Source organism: Carettochelys insculpta, chromosome 2 (assembly GCF_033958435.1).
Source record: "Carettochelys insculpta isolate YL-2023 chromosome 2, ASM3395843v1, whole genome shotgun sequence".
Classification (NCBI taxonomy): domain Eukaryota; kingdom Metazoa; phylum Chordata; order Testudines; family Carettochelyidae; genus Carettochelys; species Carettochelys insculpta.
In genome coordinates, this window is record NC_134138.1 from 273,353,798 (window position 1) to 273,375,890 (window position 22,093).

Here is a 22,093-nt window from a genome sequence, read left to right on the forward strand (position 1 = left end):
TCCTTCATGGCTATAAAGTCATAACTCAGAGCACCTGCTCATAAGATAGGCTTCGACTGGCACAGTTTCAGGTTTAGATTGCTCTTAAAAATAATTTTTTCCAAATTTCACTCCCAATGATTTCATTGTGAAAGACGGTTTAAAACATAATATATTACTCAGTGAATTCAACACTACTTACAATATTCTTTCCAGCTGAATGCCAATGAGTTTGTACAGCCTAATTTACTTTTATTAAAATATACAATTATTTTACTATCTTGAAATCCAAAATAGTTTTTTCCTGGTCTCATCCTGTAAGTTGTTTGGTAGGCAAAAGTAAAGTAATTTATTGCTTCTTAATATTTAAATATTTAATATTAAATAGAAGGTTCATTTTAAAACACATAATTCCATTTATATAGTTAAACAGATTTAAATTCTTCGAAAGTGACAGCTCAAAGATTATTGGTAGGTTTTAAAGGATATTTTCAGATTTTGAATAAAAGTCAGACCTTTTTGAAATGTTACATCCAACTTCTTGGATTTATAGACAGATGTATATACTCAACTATTTCTATTTTTTTTTTTTTTTTTGGTTTTCAGTCCTGCACATGTAGGATTTGGTGCATGATTGGCTAGCACATTCGGATGTTGCACATATTTGTTTTGGAGTCCAGACATTTGTATTTCTCCATGCAAACTGAGACCATAGTCTGACAAATGTTTATGCATATGCTTAACCCTAAATCCATGGTATTGCTTCGAGTTGAGTGTAAGCTTATGTGTTTGGAGAATTGGAGCCTACATAGAAATAAGGGCTTGCACAACTATCAAGACATGTTTTGGTCAAAAAAGACTTGTGTGTTGGCCTTGCTTTAAGAGCGTCTTTCCTCTTTTATGAAGCATTAATGCTCTTTAGTAAAACTGTGAACTTTACAGTGCCTTAATAGGCTGTAAATATCCTTTGACTGGTAGACTGTAATAATGCACAGCTGCTGTTGTACAGTGTGATGCTCCATCAAATGCCCAATGAAAAACAAATTTAAATTGAATTATATTTTGAGTTGATTGAAATTGATTCAGCTGTGTGCTGATGCTCTGGTCTTACAAATACAGAATTTTACTAATTTCAGACCACTTCAGTGTAGTTTATGGATCAGGAATATCATAGGTGTGAATGAGTAGGGCAGAAAAACTAGTCTATTACCAAGCCCTGGTAAGGAAGTGTAAATGGAAAAGAGTGGTTTTTAGACATAGATTGAGGGGAGGGAGAAATTAAGGATCAATTTGTGGGCAATCAAACGGCAAAAAATTTACAGAATAAGACATGGTCTTGGAAGCATAATGAAGTGTGAACTGTGGCACAAGTTGTACTAAAAGGTTTTTATTGTTAAGACTGTTTTCTGCCATTATGATTATTAAAAGTAGCGGCTGATTTGAAATGAGTAGAAAATAGTTAGCTGAAGATGAGATCACATTTATCAGAATCACCAATCTTTAAATGTACAAATAAAACCTATTCTGTTCACCAGTAGTACTGAAGCTCATGGTTGCATAATTAAGTAGGTTTTAAAGAAAATGTCTACTTTCTATACATTTGATTTTAAATAAATGTTCAAGCTATTAGTCCTGTTATTTCATGGAAATATGCTGCAGGTCCTTAGATCTGACTGTTACATATTGAAAACAAATCATAAAGAATTACTGTAAAACTAAATATGAACTATTAGTGTTTTTCTCATAAAAGACCACTGCTAACATCAGTTTTTGTATGTTAACCACTTTCAGGTAATACCTTTTAAATGTAGTATGTCCTGATTTTTTTTAAAACACCTTGAAAAACAAATATAAAACATTTTCCTATTCCCTGCCTAAGACCCCAATAAGCAGTGGATGTGTTGGTAGTGTGGTAGAAAATACCAACCTCCTCTTGTCAGTCAAATTCTCTCATCCAGTACTAGTCACATCCTGAGGATGCCAGAAAAGAGAGGTTCAGCCTGTACTAGATATGGTAGGCTTACTCTTCTTTCTTCCCACTGCCCCATGCCTGCTCAGTTTCAGCTGTACTGGTGCTGTTACTGGTAAATATCTTATTGCATCACCTGGGGAAGAACTTATGTGTGAGCCACCCTAGAGTGATGCATGGTCATAATGTGGTAATAATTATGCTAGCGATAAAAGAGATGAGAAGTGTAACTGACCATCAACAAAAGAGTGGATCTGAGTGCTTACAAATGCTGTAAAATTTCCAAAGTCTCTGATCCTCCAAAACAGATTTTCCCAATTTTATTTGGCCATGAAACCCTTTTAAACTTGAAATAATTTTGTGGAACCCCATTCCCAGGTTCTACCCTCTTTGACCCCCAAACCCACCCTCCACCTCCAGGCTTTACCTGCCTCAGCCCCCAAATCCACCTGCATATACACAGGCTTAATCCCCCATCCTGCAAACCTACCCCCTAATCCCCGGGTTTACCCCTCTCAGCCTCAAATCCACCTCCTCATCGCCATGATTAACTCGCCCACCATCCCCAGTATTAAACGGCCTCAGCCCCAAACCGACCTCCGGGACTAACCTATCCGTGGCACAGCCTGGGGAACCTATGCCAGACAGCCTCATGCACCCAGCAGAAGGAAAGCTGGTGTGGAGGTGTTCCGCTGGCAGTGGTGAGCTGAGTCACACCACTGACGGGGTGTGGCCACTCAGGTAGCAGGGTGAGTGAGGGGCTCTCTGAGGCTCCCTGCCCTGCTGCTGCTGAAATAATGGAGCTAAATTCAGTTGGTTTAACAGCCAGATCCCTCCCACCACCCTGGTGTCCATTAAACCAATTAAATTTAGTTATTCTGTTTCAGCAGTAGCAGGGCAGGAGCTGCAGAAGAGTCAGCTATTGTAATGGAATTTTCTCGCAGAACCCTTGTTTTCACTTTGTGGAACCTCAGGGTTCTGCAGAACCCTTTGGGAAATGCTGTTCCCAACATTTGTTGGCAGCACTTCTTGTCTCACACACACAGTTGAGGAGGTGAATGGTGGAGTTCAACAATCTAATGACAGACCTCGCTGATTGAGTTCCGTGGGACTACTTGTAATAATAATAATATGAGCACATCTTTGATTGCAGGATCAGGCCCAAGTAAATATAGGAAAAGCTAGGAAACGTTTTTATCTACCCTCTTTATCATAGGTTTGATACCATTTGTAAAAATAATAAGTACATAGTTTTAGATGTGATTTGTCAGTATTTTTTTAAACTGACCAGTTAGGTCACGTCTACACAGCATTCCCCTCGCAACTGAGAAATGCAAATGAGGGAACCCGACATTGCAAATGAAGTGCTGATTTACAAATCTCACGCTTCATTTGCATAATCTCGTGATCAAGTTGTTGGGAGAGATTTTGGCTAAAAACAAACAGCCATGTGGACAAGGTTCCATCGGCAAAAACATCCTTTTCCAACAGAACCCTTACCTCTCGTTCTTTTCAGGGTTGAGGGCTCTGTCGGAAAAGGGGGGTTTCACCAACAGGACCCCATCTATACAGCTGCTTGTTTTTCGCCAAAATCTCTCCTGACAATGTGATCGCGTGAGATTATGGAAATGAAGCACAAGATTTATAAATCAGCACTTCATTTGCAATGTCGGGTTCTCTCATTTTCATTCCTGTCTTGTGAGAGGAGTGCTGTGTAGATGTGGCCTTAGACACCTCAGAATTTAAGTACTTTTTTCCCAAGGCTCCTTAAGATGTTTGAGAAGTCCTACCATTATTTTGAGTGTTTGGATTTTTTGCATTTGTAACTTAGAGCTAGTTTATGATATTTGAAGCAATTCATTACTGCACAAAAATCACTTGAGGAAAAAAATCTTCTTAGTATTAGTTTAATGCTGTGCTCCACAGGAATTATGTATCTTCTTTTTCGCACTGATAAATGCATTCATGGCAGACTTTCAGCATTTCAAAAAGTAACATTTCTGAAACTCAGTGCCATGTTTTGTAACAAAAATAGGAGTTTAAAAGTGCCTAATTATTCTAAGTGAAGGAGAAAACTTGTTTTAAGGGTTGTGCTACATGACTGATGCAAGCCACTTCTGTATATTACCAGCAACTAATTATAAACAGTTAATTACTCAGCTTTTCAATTGAGGTCTTGCAATGTGAGTATCCTGAGTAACTTTCAGAATTTTTTCATTGTTAGTACTTTGAAGTAAAATTTTCTATTAATTTTATTCATACAATTTTACAGTAAAATATTATTAAACGACTGAATAGATCAAAGGGGATTCACTATTTCAGTATTTTGAACACAGTCCTTCAAGATGCTTGTATGTGCTTAATTTTTAACACGAGTAATCCCATTGACTTGCAGTACTCACATGAATAAAGTTATGCACATGTATAAGTACTGCCAGATCGTGGACCATTGTGTGAAGGCGGTATTAAAATAATCCTGCTCTTTTAGTTGTTAATGTAGAAATTAATTTAAATAAGCAGTATAGCTGTTCAATGTATCTCCTTTATTTCATATAGGTTAATTATATTACTGAAATAATGTTGCAGTCTAGAAGTATGTCAAAACAAAAATGTGAAGGAGTATGGTAAAATACTTCCTCAGTTTGCATCTTCAATCTTGATTTCATTGTTAGAGTGCTAGTAAAATGATGTGTGCCATTCCTTCTGCTTCTTAGGAGTGTGGTTTCCCATTTCAACGGGAAATGGATTAACATGAGGGATGTCTTAGCCACTTGCTGGAATTTATGAAAGTGTGGGCAGATTTCTAATGTGGTAAATCAGTAGTTTTCAATACCTTATTTTAATAAGAAATACAATAGTATGGCATCCTGAAGAAGTATAATATTAGGACTTACTTCAGGAAACTCACTTAAACACCTGTGTAACTACAAGCATGTGAGTAGACCCACTGAAATAAGCTACTCATCTGCTTAAAGTTATGTTTGTTTTCAAGTACTTTGCTGGACTGAGGATTTGATAAGGGTAGACATCGATTCCATTTTCACATGTTTATCTTTGTAATTCAGTGCTTGAGCAGTTCGTTTCTTTAGTGTTTAAAAACAAAACATGCTTTCCAAATACCTTTAGTTATAAAGAAAATTTAGAGCCCTCTGTTTAAAAACATCCTTGTTTTGTTACACTCTGAAAATATTAATTTTAAACTTGTATTTTAATAAAACATAGACTCCATTTTGTTTGAAAATGTATTACAATTTATTTCTTGCCGTTTTTGTGTAAAATTTACAGAAACAGTGTTACATCGTGCGCTCCAAAGGTAATGTCTCATTCCTCTAAGGCTCTGTCCTTTTTTCTTTTCTTCTCTTCCTATTTTTCTCTTTCTTTCTTGTCTTTTTCTGATCATATTGTTATGTGCATTTAATCCCGTATTAGTGCCAAAGTCCATTTACGAGTACAAATAAACTTGGTTTACCAGAAGTATTCTCTTCTGTGTGGCAATAATATTTATAATCAGTGTCGTTTTTGTTTTTATTTTTTAAAAAAAGAGGAGCCTGTACTCAGCCAGCTCCCTACCCTCCACCCCCTGCCAGTCCTATGGCTGGGGCTTCTGAGGTACCAGTACTCATTATTGGCAAGTACTGGCACAAAAAAAGCACTGTTTATAATCAATTTACTAGTTGCCTTCACTGATTCTATGGTCACTTTTTTCTGTAAATATTAATTTGGATAACACTGTCTCACAAATGGCAGTTTTTGAAGTTTGTTAAATTGTCAGTAAAATGAAGTTATGTTAGTGTTACCATATTTGACCTTTCAAAAAAGAAGACATCTCTGAGAGGGAGTGTATCTGTATGGGTATCTACCAAAACACATTATATTAATGTACTAGACATGCTGTAACACATTAATACAAGGTGCATTGATAGATACTGATAGATACACTGCCTCTTAGAGGTGTCCTCTTTTTTAACCCTATGTTAACCTTAGTTATGTAGAGATACAGTTCTGTCTATGAAACTAAATGTTTTTAGGGGAATGAATTCTGTTCACAGCTATGGATGGCCTGAGCCTGCTCCTTGCTTTTGCAAAGTGCTAATGCAGCCAATGAGACAGGTGAAAGTTCAGCATATTCTTCCTATGGAAATATTAGCAGACCTTAAAAATTAACTGAAATATAATAAATCTAATTTGAAGTAGTCTTTTGAGGAGACATTCAATGGTACAATGATCAGTTGGGTATCTAGCTTCTGTTAAAGATCTGTGTGGTGTCCACCTGACTTCCCAACGTGCATTTGAAAATCTCCTCCTTGATTTTTTCTTTCCTGATCTTCATTTCATGAGAAAGCAAATGCAGAAAACGTTTTGTCCATTTTGGCAGACCAAACTGCCAATGAAATACAGTAGAAAAATCTCCAGATTGGTTTTGCCACCCTTTTCTTTTTTTATCCAAGATTTTAAAGCCCCAGTTTAACAAAGTACCTAAGCCCATGCTTAGTGCTTTGCCAGATTGCTAAATTCTCTTGTCATTCCGTAGTCACTAGTATATTCATTCTGTTTTCCACTGTTGCATATTATTGACTTCTAAAGACAAAAGTATAACTTTCATTGCTGATTTCACCAAAGTAGCCATTCATTTCAATTTCAATCTTTTAGAATTGTTTTATAACTAAAGTGGTCAAAATAAAATATTTATACTTGGATGCAGATAGTTAATACTACAGGGGCCATAAGAAATTACTTTTCAATAATAATACATTTCATTAAGAAAGTAAGGTGGGCTTATTTTTATGAAGGGACATACAACACCTTAAAAGAAGCTAAATATATTTTATGTAGCAGTTCGTGTTTTGATGTTACACTATAATGGCTTCCTGGACTGTGCAATGTGGTGAAAAAGGGAGTGGTGGTGTTTGGCCACAAATAAAGGTGAGGCTGCTTTTGCCTCTCCACAGAGCTTGGAGGAAGGGGGAGAGGCCAGTACTCTGGTCTGAGCAGTGTTAAGGGCTGACTGCTGTAGGCCCTGCCCCTTCTGCCCTTGACCCCACTTCCTCCACTCCTGGCCCTGCCTTTTCCTGGGACACAGAGTTATGCCCTCTTTGCCGTGGAGCTGCAGTGGCTGGCCCAGATGGAATGTCTATTCTGCATCCCCCATGATTTGAAAAGATGTGGTGGAAGGGGCATAGAAAGGAAAAATCATGATTTCTCAGGATACAAGGCACAATATGAGAAAGGAAATTCAAGTGAATATCATGTTGATGTTCTGAGGAGTAAAATTTATGTGATGGGGGAGTTGGTTTTAAGAAATGTCCTTTGTTGAATTTTTGTGTCTAAGTAACGCAGTTCCTCTTGCATCTTTTAATGCAGCCTTACTTTGAACAGAGTGAACGTGGATGCAAGTACTATGTCATGATAGTGTTTCTGAATTTGGAAGTAATTTCTTCTCCTCACAGGGAGAAAATTTAAAGAGTGACTCCAATCCTGTAAAATTAATTTTTTTACAAAATTGTCACACTTTTAAATTAATCTTCTGCTCCTGAAGGGAAATAAGAAACATGAGAAGACTGTAATTGGAAATAGAGGTAGCATTTTTGTACAACTTGTAGTGCAGTGACTGTTTTCTGTTGGCTTCTATGCACCCAACTATTCCTAACTTAAATGAATGGTGTTACCAATGTGAGGCATTAATTATGGATAATGTTAGCACCTGTTACTGTACAACTGATTTCCTATCCACCAAAGCATTCTATTGCTGTAAGGAAGACTGCAAATTTAATATGTGACATGTAGTATTATACTATTAATGTTATATAGAGATGTATTGTTTTGGAAGTTGATTCATGGAGCCAGCAAAGTAGAAGGAGAATGAGAAAATAGGAAAAGTGATTTTTTTTCTGTATTGTAACCCTGCTTTCCTGCTCTTTTTTGTTTTGTGCATTCTAAGTAGAGTTCATTTAAATTAATAGTTATATTTTGTCTTGTAATAATTTCAGAAGTATTTCACCTACTTTTCCATATTGCTAAATAGTATAGCTTTTTATTCTTAAAAATATTACCATGAGTTGTGGTGGAGTATATAATTATGTAGACATTAATACATGAAAAAATGTTTATTGTATATCTATGGTTATTGCATGTGTGTAATGAGATTTTTAAATAAGACTTGTAAATGTGAACATTAATGTAAAAGTATTTTAATGAGTACAGTTCCCCTTAATTAGTATAATATTAATCTTTATTTATACTTTTATCAAATTTTAACTGGCTTTTTCCACTGTTTTTTGTCTTTTACTTTCATCTTTTTATTATGCCACTCTGCTTTTTACTACTTCATCCAAATCCCTGATTTTTTACCATCATGTCCATGTTGATGTATGTCAAATAGAACAACAAAGCCTGCTCCTCACCTTGATGGGTAAGACTTTTATTTTTAATATGTGCGGTAATAAAATTTTTAGATTCATGAGAAAGTACTTCACACCTCAATTTAAAAATAGACAGACCTTAGAAACAAAAAAAAATTAGTTGAAAACTAAGGCAGAGGTTTGCCACCGTTACAGTTTTTGACAATCTTTACAAAATAACCTACATAGTTATAAATGTATTCAAATTCTTTCTTTTTAATTTAGTATTTTGTTAATGTCCAGGTTTTATTGTTGTGGATGTAGTGCACTTAAACTTTCAGAAAGCTTTTGACAAGGTCCCTCATTAAAACTTAAGCAAAGCAAGCTGTCATGGGATAAGCGGGAAACTCCTCTAATGGCTTGATAACGGGTTAAAAGATAGGAAACAAAGGTGTGAATAAATGGTCAGTTTTTGTCCTGCAGCATTCTCTTCTGGGACCAGTCTTGCTCAACATTTTCATAAATGATCTGGCAAAAGTGAGGTGACAAAAATTGCAGGTGATTCAAAACTACTCAAAATAGTTAAGTCCCAGGCAGACTGTGATAAGCTATGAAAGGCCCTAACAAAACAAAGGCTATGTTTACACTTGCATTCCTCTTGTGAAAGAGTAATGCAAATGAGGGAAATCAAAAATGCAAATGAGACACTGATTTACACACCTTGCACTTACTTTGCATAATCTCTTTTCAGAAGACATTCTTTCAAAAGAAAAAAAGCAGTATAGATGGGGCTCTTCGAAAATAATCCTGACACAAAATAGGAAGAGGGGTTCTTTCGAAGATGGGGTTTATTTTTGAAAGAGTCCTGTCTACACTGCTTTTTTTTCTTTCGGAATAATGTCTTCCGAAAAGAGATTATGCAAATGAAATGCAGGTTATCTAAATCAGTGCTTCATTTGCATTTTCGATGTCCTTCATTTGCATTCCTCTTTTGAAAGAGGAACATAAGTGTAGACATAGCCTAAGTGAGTCAGCAATAAAATGTCAGATAAAATTTAATGTTGATAAATGCAAAGTAATGCACAATGAAAAACATAACCTCAACTATAGCTATAACAAGAGGGATCTAAATTAGTTGTTACCATTCAAGAAAGAGATTTTAGGGTCATTGTGAATAGTTCATTGCAAACATCCACTCAAGGAGCAGCAGTCAAAAAAGCAAACAGGATGTTGGGAATCATTAAGAAGGTGACTGATAATGCGACATGAAACAAACTGCCTCTGTATGAATCTCTGGTACACCTACATCTTGCATACTGCATGAAGATGTGTGGTTGTTCCTTCTCCAAAAATATCTATTGGAATTGGGAAAGGTTCAGAAAAGAAACCAAAAATGATAAAGGATATAGAACGGCTTCTATCTGAGGAAAGATTAATAAGGCTGGGACTTAAAGAGGTAGTTAAGGAGATATATAATTAAGGTCTATAAAATCATGACTAATATAAAGAAAATAGATCAGGAAGTGCTGTTTTTTCTTCTTTTCATAATATAAGAATTAGAGGTCACCAAATGAATTAATAGGCAGCAAATTGAAAACAAACGAACAAACAATTTCCCTGAGTACTTTAGAATCGCAGCAAATATTAATTATGGAATTAGCAAATGGGAGGAAGAATTTAGATGTCTTTGTGCTCTAATGAATAAAGAGTAATCCCCAGCTATGCCACTGATTTACCATAGATCTTTGGGCAAGCCCTTTAACTTCTGTTCTGGTTTCCTGACTGTAAAGTGGTGGTAATGATTACCTACTTTACAGATAGGCGGAAAGATATAAGTTTGTCAGTGTCTGGAGATACTAAATATCTAAATGGAGAATTTCTCTCAATAAAGGTGAGATAAAGCCTTCTGAGTGCTGCATGTGGTACTTCTTGCACACCACTCCTCTTGTCAGTGGCAAGGGCAGTCCACACAGAGCTGTCTGCTGGGTGGTGGACTGTCACTGTGTTCTTCTTTCATCAGGCTGTGCCTCCCCTACCTTCCTGACCATCATAGCCAAAGGATACAATCTGATAAGTGACCCTTTTTCACTGAATCAAATATCCTTTTGCACCTCAATATTGTGTATCATATGGAGAAGAGCTGCTGTCTAAACATTGGGATATCCTGTGCCTTTAGGGACAGAGCCCTGGGAAGTGGTTGTTTAGGTATATGGTCCTATGGGAGGAGAAATGAAAAAAGCATCTCTGCCTCACACCAGATTTTTGCAAACAGGACAGGAGGCTCTCCGCATGGAGGTGTCTGTTACCCCCATCCCTCCGTGCGCTGGGGATTTGCCCTCTGCTACCTGAACCCCAGAATTAACTCTGCCCTCTGTCCTTAATTTTCCCTCTTGGCCCCTCTCCTTCCTGTCTTCAGCTGTTTGACACCCTGCACATTGAGTTGACACCTCAGCACAGTGAGCTTATGCCTCTTCTCATCTGAACCTCTGGTTTACCTCCTGTAAACAGCAGGCAACCGATTTTAATCGCAAGTGAGGGCAGTGGCTGCAGCAGATATTACTGAGCATGCTCAATTTTTGTGAGCATGATCAGTATGAGCCAAGCTGCAAATTCTGTCTGGAAGCAGTTGGCGATTTATCAACTTTGGAGTCATCTCCCCTTGCCCAGGCAGCTCTTACGGGTTGTGAACCCTTAAAGGTCTGTGGGTAGCTGAAGAGCTGCTGCAACACTAGGGCCTTGAGCAGCAGGAGGAGATAGGAGAGTGCCATGGTCATTCACACCATGGAACCTTATGGCCTCTGATCTGGCTAGTGGAAGGGCTTCATGGGGGTCAAAGAAGGAGGCAGGGGGTGAGCCCACAAGAGGGGCAGGGTCTGATGGCAAGGGAAGGTGCAGCGCCCTTCTCCCCCAATGTTTGATCTAGTCGTCCTCAGCACCCTCACTAGGAAGAGGCTGATGCTGCCCCTCACTGTGATCAGGAGACAAATTCTATCCTAATAAAATGCATGTTACGCATGTGGATTTGTCTTCCAAAGCTGCTGGTGACTTCTAGAAGAAGCTATGCACAAGAAGGCCCTTTTGTTTTATTACTGCACGAAATCCTGACACTTTTGATAATGTGATGTTGGGGTTTTTTGAAAGAGAATTTTACTAATCTTCAATTTGGGACGTTAGCAGTCTGGTAAAATAGATGGAACTGTATCACTTTCAGCCTATGAAGAGGGCAGTGGAGAAGAAGCCCAGTGATACCTAAACAATTGTACTTTCTGAATCTTGTATTTTTGCAGTGTACATGTTGTCTTTGGACTAGTTATTTCTGGTTTTGAAGTAATAGAACAAATAGAAAATCTGAAAACTGATACTGCGAGTAGGCCATATGCAGATGTAAGAGTTATTGACTGCGGGGTGCTTGTTACAAAATCAGCAAAAAATGGTAAGCAAACATGTTTAAACAAGTTGAAAGTTGTCATGTGCAAAGAACAAAAATTGTACTTATTTCTAAAAACTTACAATGGTTCTCTGGTATTTTAACTTGAATGTAAAAATGTCTGTTTGAGAATTGAATACTTTTTTCTAAAACTGAAGATCCTCTCACTTGAAAGAGACCATGTCCATTTCTTGTCAACATTGCTTACAGTTATTTTTGAAAATTGCCATACTGGAACTTGAACTCTAATTTCTTTTCCAGTATTTAAGAGATGGAGCTCTAAGTTTAGTCATTGGTACTGCACAAACTATAGTTTTTCATTCTGTTCATGTATTATAATTTGTTTATTGAAATATAAAAAAATCCTTATGTATTACATGTAACTGAAATGTTAGTTATGAAGAGGTATGCTCTGTTTTCTAGGGTAAAGAGGGCTTTATTGTTCACTTGGTTGAAATTGAAGAATGTTACCATGGCCATCATTGTCTTAATGCAAAAAATTATTATATTTCAGGTTAATTGTCAATATTTTGTTCTTTAATATGTATGGTCTGAAGGCCTTCATGTAATTGCACATTTAAGTGTCCTGTTTGTTTTGAATTGTTTCTAATTGGGGAGTAAAGGAACTGATGATGTTTGTTTATAGATAACACTGCTTTTGGAGAATAACATTTCTATAATAGTCTTGTCTTTAAGTTTTAGAGAAAAAGAGGAAAGTGTCTACTCACTCAGAAGCTTCAGATTCCTCCTCTAGTTCATCAACCTCATCAGAATCCTCATCTGAAAGTGATTTTGAAAATGAGAGAAGCAGAAGAAGAAAGCGCAAGAGAAGAACTAAAACCAAACAGTCTAGGAAGCGAAGAAGGGGAGAGAGGAAGAAAGAGGAGCCAAGTTGCAAACGGATATCAAACCAAAGAAGGTAACTAATCTGCTAAGAATTCCAAAGAAATCATGTGAGAAATTATAGGAGAGGTAGCCATGTTAGTCTGTATCTTCAAGAATAACAAGAAGTCCTGTGGCACCTTGTAGACTAACACACATTTTGTAGCATAAGCTTTTGTGGGCAAAGACCCGCTTCATCAGATGAGATGAGAAATTATGTTGATCATACACATTATTTATGGAAATATTATGAAGGTGTATTTAATTGTGGAAGTTTGGTTTTGTTCATCCTCTAAAATTAAAGCCAAGTTTATTGCAGATTTAATTAAACATTTTTCTTAATAATTATCCAGGGAAAAGTTATTAATAACATAATTAATCAACTGCATCTCTGCAATTGATAAGCAGCTTGGGACATATGTTTGCATGCTTTGAGAAGAAAAAACTAATGCTTTGAGGCAGGCTTTAATTTAATTATTTGGGATGATTTTTAAAGTAACGGAAAACTTGCTGTGTTGATGATACTTGATTTAAAATGTGATATTTATTTTTAGTTACGATTTCCTATAATTTATAACATTAACATAACTTATCACAGTATTGATCCCTATGATCCAAGCAGGAAACAATTTTTATCTTAAATGTGAAGGACCTTTTTTCTCTACTTTTGTGATATCTTAACTATGGAGATGCTAGCATAAAATTAAATAAATTAACAATGTAGTGTATGTCTCACCTAACATTAAAATGACTGGGGTATGATTCTTAGGCTTATTTTCTGAAATTGGTTTTGATAAGATGTACCTCTTTCAGCCTAGGTTTAGAGAATAATTTTGTTTTGTAAATTGCTTTCCCTCCCTCAGCAGCCATTCTGACAAGAGTGATGTAAATGAGAGAAAATCAGTTGATTTGAGCACAAAAAGGGACAAACCTGTGGTTCGACCTGAAGAAATTCCCCCAGTGCCTGAAAATAGATTTTTACTGAGAAGAGATGTGCCGGTTGTCAATGTAGAACCTGAGCCGTAAGCAGCAGACTTAACATTTTTTGTTAGCCTATTAACTTAGTGGGGATGTTCTTTCCATTAATAAAGGATTTTCTGTACTGACTCTCGGAGGGACACTCAGAAGTGAAAGTAAGTTTCTTAAAATTAAGTAACTTTGCTGCTTTTAACATTGTTCCCTAGAATTTCCACTTCAATCCATATGTTTAATCTATTCAAACCAAATCTGATGTAATAACTTTACATTATGCCATTTATCATGAAGTATCCCAAAAGTTAGTAATCTAACTTGAAATACAAACAGTACAAATAGATAATTTCATTCATTGCTTTGTTATTAAAATCTAGGATAAAATGTAGTACTTGTTAGCCCTGCATTGTAATATTAGGCTTAAGAGGGAAAATGAAGTATTGCCTTTCCAATTTAAATAATAAGAGGATTTAGATTTTAGTCTTCTGATTGGAATTTGATCAAGATCCAGATGTTACATGAATGTTTCTCACTATTTGCAAAACAACTATCTTTCTAGAGAAACCAAAGAATTATGAGTTTATAAAATAGTTCAAAATTAAATACAATAGAAATATAATACAAAGTTCTAATTCTCTTTCCTATAGAATATGCTCAGTGTAATGGGCTGAGTGGCTCATTATAAGCAACACTGATAAATCGTCTACCAAACCTGTTTACAATAAAACAATATTCATTAATTTAAAAAAGTTAACAGTGACAGATAAATCACTGCTTGAAATGGTAAATAATTTCTTCGAGCTTTGACAACACCTGAGCATACTAAAGTATATTTACAGGAATGTTGAATCACCATTGATTGATAAAATCATTAGAACTGTTCGATTATCCATAGCTGGCAATCTAGTGATGGTCCTTTGGCTTGTTTATGCAAACCTTTAGTTTGTGACAAGTGGGGTATAAATCTATGCCAGTCTAGTTTGCTGCATGCTAAGGGTCAGTGTGGACACTGCTGATGTGTGCATTGCCAGAATCCAGATGGAGCCTGAGTGTGTGACAATCTTAGGGTGGGGTAGATTTACACCTCAATTTGCTGTGAACTAAATGTTTGTATAGACAAGCACTTAAAAAATACATTTATGGATGCGGGGATACTGGCATTTTTCTAATGATTAACAGCACATATGGTTATCAGACAATTAATGAAAATGTCCTGCGTCCTAGAAGAAGGGTGCACTGTTCTTATAGATCATTTTGCACATTCATTAATAAGACAGTAATTTTCACCTAGCTAACAAGTTTAGTCTGTGTTAGTGACTGACCATTCATTGGAAAGCTATCCATTACTTGTTTTTAATTTTTCTCCTGATAATAGTGTCACTTTTCAGTATGCTGACTTGCAGGCTTTCTCTATTTATTTTATTGCGTCTCTTGGAACATATATTTTACATTATTCACTTAGCAGTGATTTATGAGGAACATATTCATATTTTATTACTGTTTTACAGTAAATCTATTTTTTCTTATTATTTTAGGAAACTCCTTGATTCTGCACCAGTTTCGACTGACCAGAAGCCATCGGTCTCTAAATCTGGAAGAAAAATTAAAGGAAGAGGAACAATAGTATGTGTATATTTCTCTTTGATAACCCTTCCTCACAATGCTGAGTTTTAAATCATCCATATGGTTTGCATGCAATTTTATTGTAACTGAGGTTGAAGGACCATAGCTCTACATGGTTGGTGTTTTGAAATGTTGCAGTAAAATTCACATTGTATTTTTAAAACTATCGCATTTTTCCATCCCTCCCACTAAAAACAGCCTGACCTATTAGACTGATGGAAAAATCAGGATGTTTGCCCCTTAATTGTGTGTTTATATGAAAAAATGAAATGCTTGCTTACAGGATTAAGTAATACTCACTAGATTCATCTTACAATCATCGCTGAACCCCAACTTATGCACAACAGACATTTCAAGTTTAGGATGATGATTCTACCCTCCATACTTCTTCCTTCATTAAGTGTTCAACTATGGACAACAGGCTACAGGAGCAGCCAGATGCAATGACAGGAGCTGCTGCCTTTCTCCTTTTATCAGAGTGCTCCACAGTAGCCTTCACTGAGTCCCAGTACAGAGACAAGGAAGTTGTACAGTGTCTTTTGTGTTATGGCTGTTGCTCATATCTCCAGTTGTAACTACCCCATTCTGATTACTATATATATGCGGTCAAGAAGGTAAACTGGTGTTGGGATCTGAAGGTTCAATGTTATGGGGGAGTGATCTTAGGATATATTAGCCCTTCAGTCTCTATTTTGAAGAGTTTGTGTAGCCAAAGTGACAGATACTGAGTCATAGTCAGTTGGTCAATGTAGGCCTCCTCTTAGGTGCACCGTAAATTGAGTGACATGAGCAGCTGATGAAGCGTAATGTTTAATGCAAGGTTAATATCTTATAGTCACATGCAGAGTTTAGTCATAAAAATTGGAAATGGTAGAGCTAGAGAGAAGAGCTGAAAGAATGGTTTAAGCTTTCAAAAACATGTCTTATCATGACACATAGAAGCTCTCAAAATATTTTATTCATTTAAGAAAAGTTTGAGGTGGCCTGGTCACAGTCTACAAAAAACCTATGTGGTGAAAGAGTTCTGAGAGAGAGCACTGTAAGCTAACAGAAAAAGGCATAACACATTTATTAGAAGCTGAATCTAGACACATTTACACTAGAAAAAAGGTGCAGATTTTTAAGTAAAAATAATTAGCCACTGCAGCAGTTTGCATAAGAACATAAGAATGGCCATATTGAATTAAAACAAAGGTCCATCTAGGCCCTTATCCTGTCCTCTGATAGGGGCCATGCCAAGTGCCCCACAGGGAATGAACAGAGCAGGTAATCACTAAGGCTGCAGCTACACTATATTTTCCTTTCAGAAGGGGAATGCAAATGCAGTCGATCAGAAATGCAAATTAAACACATTTACAAATCTCGTGCTTCATTTGCATAATCACGTAGGCTCTCACTTCCAGAAGAGCTGTTTTCGAAAGCTAAAACAGCCGTGGGGATGGGGTTCATTCGAAAGGAAACCCCACTCTCAACAGCATCCTTCTGCCTCATATTTTTCAGGAAGAAAGGTGCTTTTGAAAGCGGGGTTTCCTTTCAAATGAACCCCGTTCCCACACCTGTTTTAGCTTTCGGAAACAGCTCTTCTGGAGTGAGAGCCCATGTGATTATGCAAATAAAGCGTGAGCTTTGTAAATGTTTTTCATTTGCATTTCTGATCAGCTGCATTTGCATTTGCCTTCTGAAAGGGGAATGTAGTATAGCTGCAGCCTAAGTGATCCATCCCCAGTCGCCCATTGCTAGCTTCAGGCAAACAGACCCAAGGGACACCACATCTGCTCGTCCTGAGTGATAGCCATTGACAGACCTCCCATCCGTAATCTTACCTAGTTCTTTTTTGAACCCTCTTATAGTCTTTTATGACATCCTCTGTTGAAGAGTGCCACAGATTGACTATACATTGTGTGGAAAAAATGCTTCTTTTAGTTTGTTTTAAACCTGCTGTCTGTTAATTTTATTTTTATTTCTATAGCGATAGGTTGGATTCTCCATCACTAAGTTGCTGTCAACACTAAATATTTTTCTGCAAGGTATACTATCACTCAGACAGAAGTTCTTTGTATGCCACCATGGTACATGTTATGATCATGGCAAGAGCTATCAGGATCATTGTCAAAGCTTCAGTCCTTAGGGATCCCCCCTTTTGAGGCAAACAGTTTTTAACTTTGGAATTAATGTCGTCCTCTATTCATTAAAAGATTCTAAGGCAACTGAATAGGCTATGAGTCTTTATGATCCAGCTCCAAGAAGAAAGTAGTCACCATTGCACCCATCCTTCAGGCAGCATTCTTCTGCCCAGTATTACAAAGGGCATAGATGAGCTTCATCTCTGTGGAAGAGAGGTGACATCATAGATGACCTCCACCTCTTCATCTGTTGTCTTAAAGACTTGAGCTTTCACTGGACGTCGGGTTTGATGCCAAAGTTGAGAGCCTAATAGAACCATTGAAGGATTTTACTTTCTAAAATTCCTTATTCCTTTGGGAAGCTTGGGTGAAATTATTTGGACCTCTGGGTCCTGAATGTTGTAACTAAGAGATACTCTATTCAATTCTAAATCACTTCCTATATCCTCCCTCTCTTGAGAAACTCTAAAAACAAGCAGACTCCATTCTGCAATTCACACCAGTGGAGAAAGTGCCTTTGGAGTTTGGAGTTGGGATTTTGATTTCCATTGCTTTCTGTGCTCACCATTTCAAGTTTAGGTTGGTGATTCTACCCTCCATAATTCGTTCATTAGGCTTTCAAGACTGGATTGTAGTTCTTGTAAGATGTTTACATATATCCAGTAAGACCTCCCAGCAATCAGATCTGTTTCCTGTAGAACATTTCATTAGCAGTAAAGGATCCTGTCCTTTAGACATTCCATGCAAAGGGTGTCCTCTGAGTGCTTGGTAGTTAAGGAGCTCATCTAAGAAGATCATGAGTCCAAGTCTATCTTTACCTCAATGATAAGCTAATTCAAGGCCAATCACTCCAATTGGTCATCTTTTCAGTTCAAGTAATTCGCGGCTCTTGGCCTTACAGCCTCTTCAGGTCAGCAGACAAAAATCCACAATGACTGGGACTCCGTGCATAGAGTTAATAGGAGTACTGGGCTGTGTCTACACGTGCCCCAAACTTCGAAATGGCCATGCAAATGGCCATTTCGAAGTTTACTAATGAAGCGCTGAAATGCATATTCAGCGCTTCATTAGCATGCGGGCGGCAGCGGCGCTTCGAAATTGACGAGCCTTGCCGCCCCGCGGCGCGTCCAGAAGGGGATCGTTTTCGAAAGGGCCCCGCCTACTTCGAAGTCCCCTTATTCCCATGAGCTCATGGGAATAAGGGGACTTCGAAGTAGGCAGGGCCCTTTCGAAAAGGAGCCCCGTCTGGACGCGCCGCGCGGCGGCAAGGCTCGTCAATTTCGAAGCGCCGCTGCCGCCCGCATGCTAATGAAGCGCTGAATATGCATTTCAGCGCTTCATTAGTAAACTTCGAAATGGCCATTTGCATGGCCATTTCGAAGTTTGGGGCACGTGTAGACATAGCCCTGGTGAAAAATGTATCTTTCATAGAAAAGATCAAGAAATAGTAGGTGTCATCAACCAATGTCAGAGTTTCCCAGAATATCTGTAGAAGCTTGTCTTAAGCTTCTGCAACACACAGTCTCATGTACTCATGAGAAGAAATTGCCTTACTTTACTTATATTCTGGGTATATCGCATCTACCTAAGACACACTGAATGGGCATAATGATTACAGACTCTCAAGAAGTCTTCTCCTCATTAAGCTGTTGCAAAGAGACAACAGTGTATCTTATCTGCACTTCTGTCTACCATAATTCTGATGGCAGACTCCATCAGTCAGAGATGGGCAGCTCATCTAGGTCAGGTGGAGGCCCTCAAGTGGCTCCTGCCGACCAAGCAAGTCAGATCTCATGCATATGCACATGCACAACTAGAATGGAACCCAGGTGGACAAGATACCTCAAAGAATCATACATATTGTAGGGTATGTAATTATTATTTATGGCCTTGGTGCAGAGCTTACTGGGAGAGATTGTTTGGCCTGTGTTATTCAGGAGGTGAGACAAAAGGATCCTTATGATCCCTTGTGGTCTTAAAATCTATGAATTTATTAATGAGAGTCCTGGCTTTGCTTGTGCTGTTGAGACATGCTGAATTATACTTTTCCCTCAGTTTTCACTTCCTGGGTACTGGCTGTTCTGTTTGCCCTATGTTTAACCCTTGCTTTTGGGCTCTTCCAGCGATACCACACACCACCTCGATCACGATCCTGTTCTGAATCTGATGATGATGAGAGCAGTGAGACCCCTCCTCATTGGAAAGAGGAGATGCAGAGGTTAAGAACATACAGACCACCCAGTGGAGAGAAGTGGAGTAAAGGAGATAAGTAAGATCTTTACTGCAAATTTTAAACTTACATATATTACTTGTCTTGTAAAATGAGAAGACATTCTGTTCAAGTTCCACATAATTAAAATAGAAAAGTCTTGTTCTTCGAGTGGTCCCCGAGGGTGCTCCACAGTAGGGGTGAGGCTCGCCTGGCGCCGCAGATGGGAATTCTTCTAGCAGTTTCCACTGGATCGCACATGCGCCGATGTGCGCCGCCCCCTTGCATGCCCTCGGTCATGTGCACGATCCGGTCCCTGCCAGTTCCTTGACCAACCGCCCCGGATGCTCCTGAAAAACACCGGACAGAGATCCGAAGCGGGGAGGATGGGCGGGTAGTGGAGCACCCACGGGGACACATCTCGAAGAACCATCGTTACTACAAGTGAGTAACTTCTCTTTCCATAAACTTTGCATATTGTCATTGCACCATTTGGGTCTGTCTTGGAAACACATGAAAATGAAATCTATCTAATCTTATAAACTCGACTTATACAGTTACAGATTTTCAACAGAAGTAATTCTGTCAAGTTCTAATGACTTGGTATGGGTAATTGTGGTATGAAGCTTGTTATACCATTAGGGTGCGTCTACACATGCATTCCACTTTTGAAAGAGGTGTACAAATGAGGGAATCGAAAATGCAAATGAGGTACATATTTGCATATTTGGCACCTCATTTGCATGTTCATGTTTCAGAAGACCTTCTTTCCAAAGAAGAATACCAGTGTAGACACCACTCTTTTGAAAGTGAACTCCGTCTTTGAAAGAATTCTTCTTCCCTTTATTTAATGGGAAGGATTCTTGCGAAGATGGGGTTTACTTCCAAAAGAGCAGCATCTGGTTTTCTTCTTTTGAAAGAAGCTCTTTTGAAATAAGACTATGCAAATGAGGTGCCAAATATGCACTTCATTTGCATTTTTGATTTCCCTCATTTGCATATCTCTTTCAAAAGAGGGATGCAAGTGTAGACACACCCTTAGAGTGTGTATATAGTGTTCAGTTTTCTGCACTGATGTATCTGATGGTTGAATAATAGTAACATATTAGTTGTAAACAGAAAATCAGAAGTGGTATGAACTCCTGCATTTTATATATTGTATGATAGTTTAGTAGAGAAGCACTAAAATGCGAGAAAATTGTTAAGCTTGGATTTCAACATAGCTTGTGAATTCCTAATTATCCTTTGAATGATTGTGCACACATAAGTTCTAATGCAGGCGTTCGTGTGCCCAGTGTACTTGAGCCAGAGACACTTTTGCAAGCAGTACTGCTATGCCATCAACGTTCTCCTGCTTTCCTTGTTCTCTCAAGCAAAGGCATAGACAGGGCATGGTTGCCTCCTCCCTCTGAGGCTACATCTACACTACAAGATAAATTCGAATTTAAGGCAGTTAGCTCAATATTAAAACATCACTGTCTTCACTGTAAATAACATTAGTTTGAATTAGGGAGCGTTAATATGGATATTGTAATATCGTTGGAACGAGCTGGGTGTAGCATCAAGCTCAAATTTAAAAGTTTGAATAAAGGCCAGTGTGGAAGCACCATGTCTTTGAATTGGATTAATTTGCCTCCAGAGGTGTGCCGTATATATCCCACAATTCCCCACAGTACTCCATTCTGTCCACTTCCATCTCTGCTGCTGTCCAGGTGCACAGAAATCAGGCAACAAGAAGCCTGTGAATTTGAGTTTGGCACCAGGAAGCCCATAGCTGTGGGTCATGCTTGTGTGAGAGAATGAGAAACTTCTTTCTTTCCTGTTAGTCCCACTATGGTTCTGTCTGTACCTCTTCTACCTGAGCACTTGGTTTGTTTTGTTTTTTCTGAGCTGGCGCCAGCCCCTGCTCCACTGCACCCTGTGGCAGCTAGGCTGGTGGGGGCGGGGGGTTATGCTTGTATGAAAGGCCAAGAAACTTCTTTTCTGCACGTTACATTTGTGCAGGGCCCCTCCTCCCCCACTGGTGCAATACAGTTGGGGTCTTTCCTGTGCCCAGCCACATCATGTGGCTAGCCCCCAACCCTATATAAGGACATGCCTGCTGCTCAGTGTGGACCATGCTGTTAGGCAGCACCATGTCCTGGCTAGCACGTGATAAGGGCTCTAAGGCAGGAAAGACTTTCAGGAGCTTGCTGCCACCCAAGGGACCTCTTCAACTGGCTTTGCACTCTCCCACACCTTGACCCGAAATATACATTTGGGGGCTTGCTGTTGCCGGGGGAAAGTCTCCCCCAGCAGCTAAGACTTGAAGAGGTCCCTAGGGCATCTGTAAGGCCTCACACCTGGCTCTGCAGCCACGGACCCCAGACCCTTCCCTCACCCTGCCCTAAATATGTATTTGGGGGCTTGCAGCTGCTGCAGGGGAAGTCTCCCTCAGCAGCTAAGATTTTTGGGGGTGGGGTGACATTTCAAATGGCTCTGCAGCCACAGGCCACAGACCTCCCCCCCACAAAAATTATTTTTGGGGCTTGCTGCACATTGCAGACACCTGCTGCTTTTTGCAAAATCTTT

The 22,093-nt window shown here is 38.5% G+C and overlaps 1 protein-coding gene across 9 annotated transcripts in view; it reads left to right on the forward strand.

Annotated features, from left to right (window-relative positions):
• NKTR (natural killer cell triggering receptor) overlaps nucleotides 1–22,093 on the forward strand; it is a 62,255-nt gene that overhangs the window by 24,467 nt on the left and 15,695 nt on the right. For 4 of the 9 annotated variants that reach the window (XM_074985187.1, XM_074985189.1, XM_074985192.1 and 1 more), the window contains 6 exons: nucleotides 8,328–8,357; nucleotides 11,574–11,719; nucleotides 12,410–12,632; nucleotides 13,459–13,617; nucleotides 15,103–15,190; nucleotides 19,437–19,582. In XM_074985187.1, coding sequence (XP_074841288.1) covers nucleotides 8,328–8,357; nucleotides 11,574–11,719; nucleotides 12,410–12,632; nucleotides 13,459–13,617; nucleotides 15,103–15,190; nucleotides 19,437–19,582 — 792 coding nt within the window. Of the gene's footprint in view, nucleotides 1–5,242; nucleotides 5,262–5,377; nucleotides 8,358–11,573; nucleotides 11,720–12,409; nucleotides 12,633–13,458; nucleotides 13,729–15,102; nucleotides 15,191–19,436; nucleotides 19,583–22,093 lie in introns of those variants that run through there. The other 5 variants (XM_074985188.1, XM_074985190.1, XM_074985195.1 and 2 more) reach the window with 4 other exon arrangements.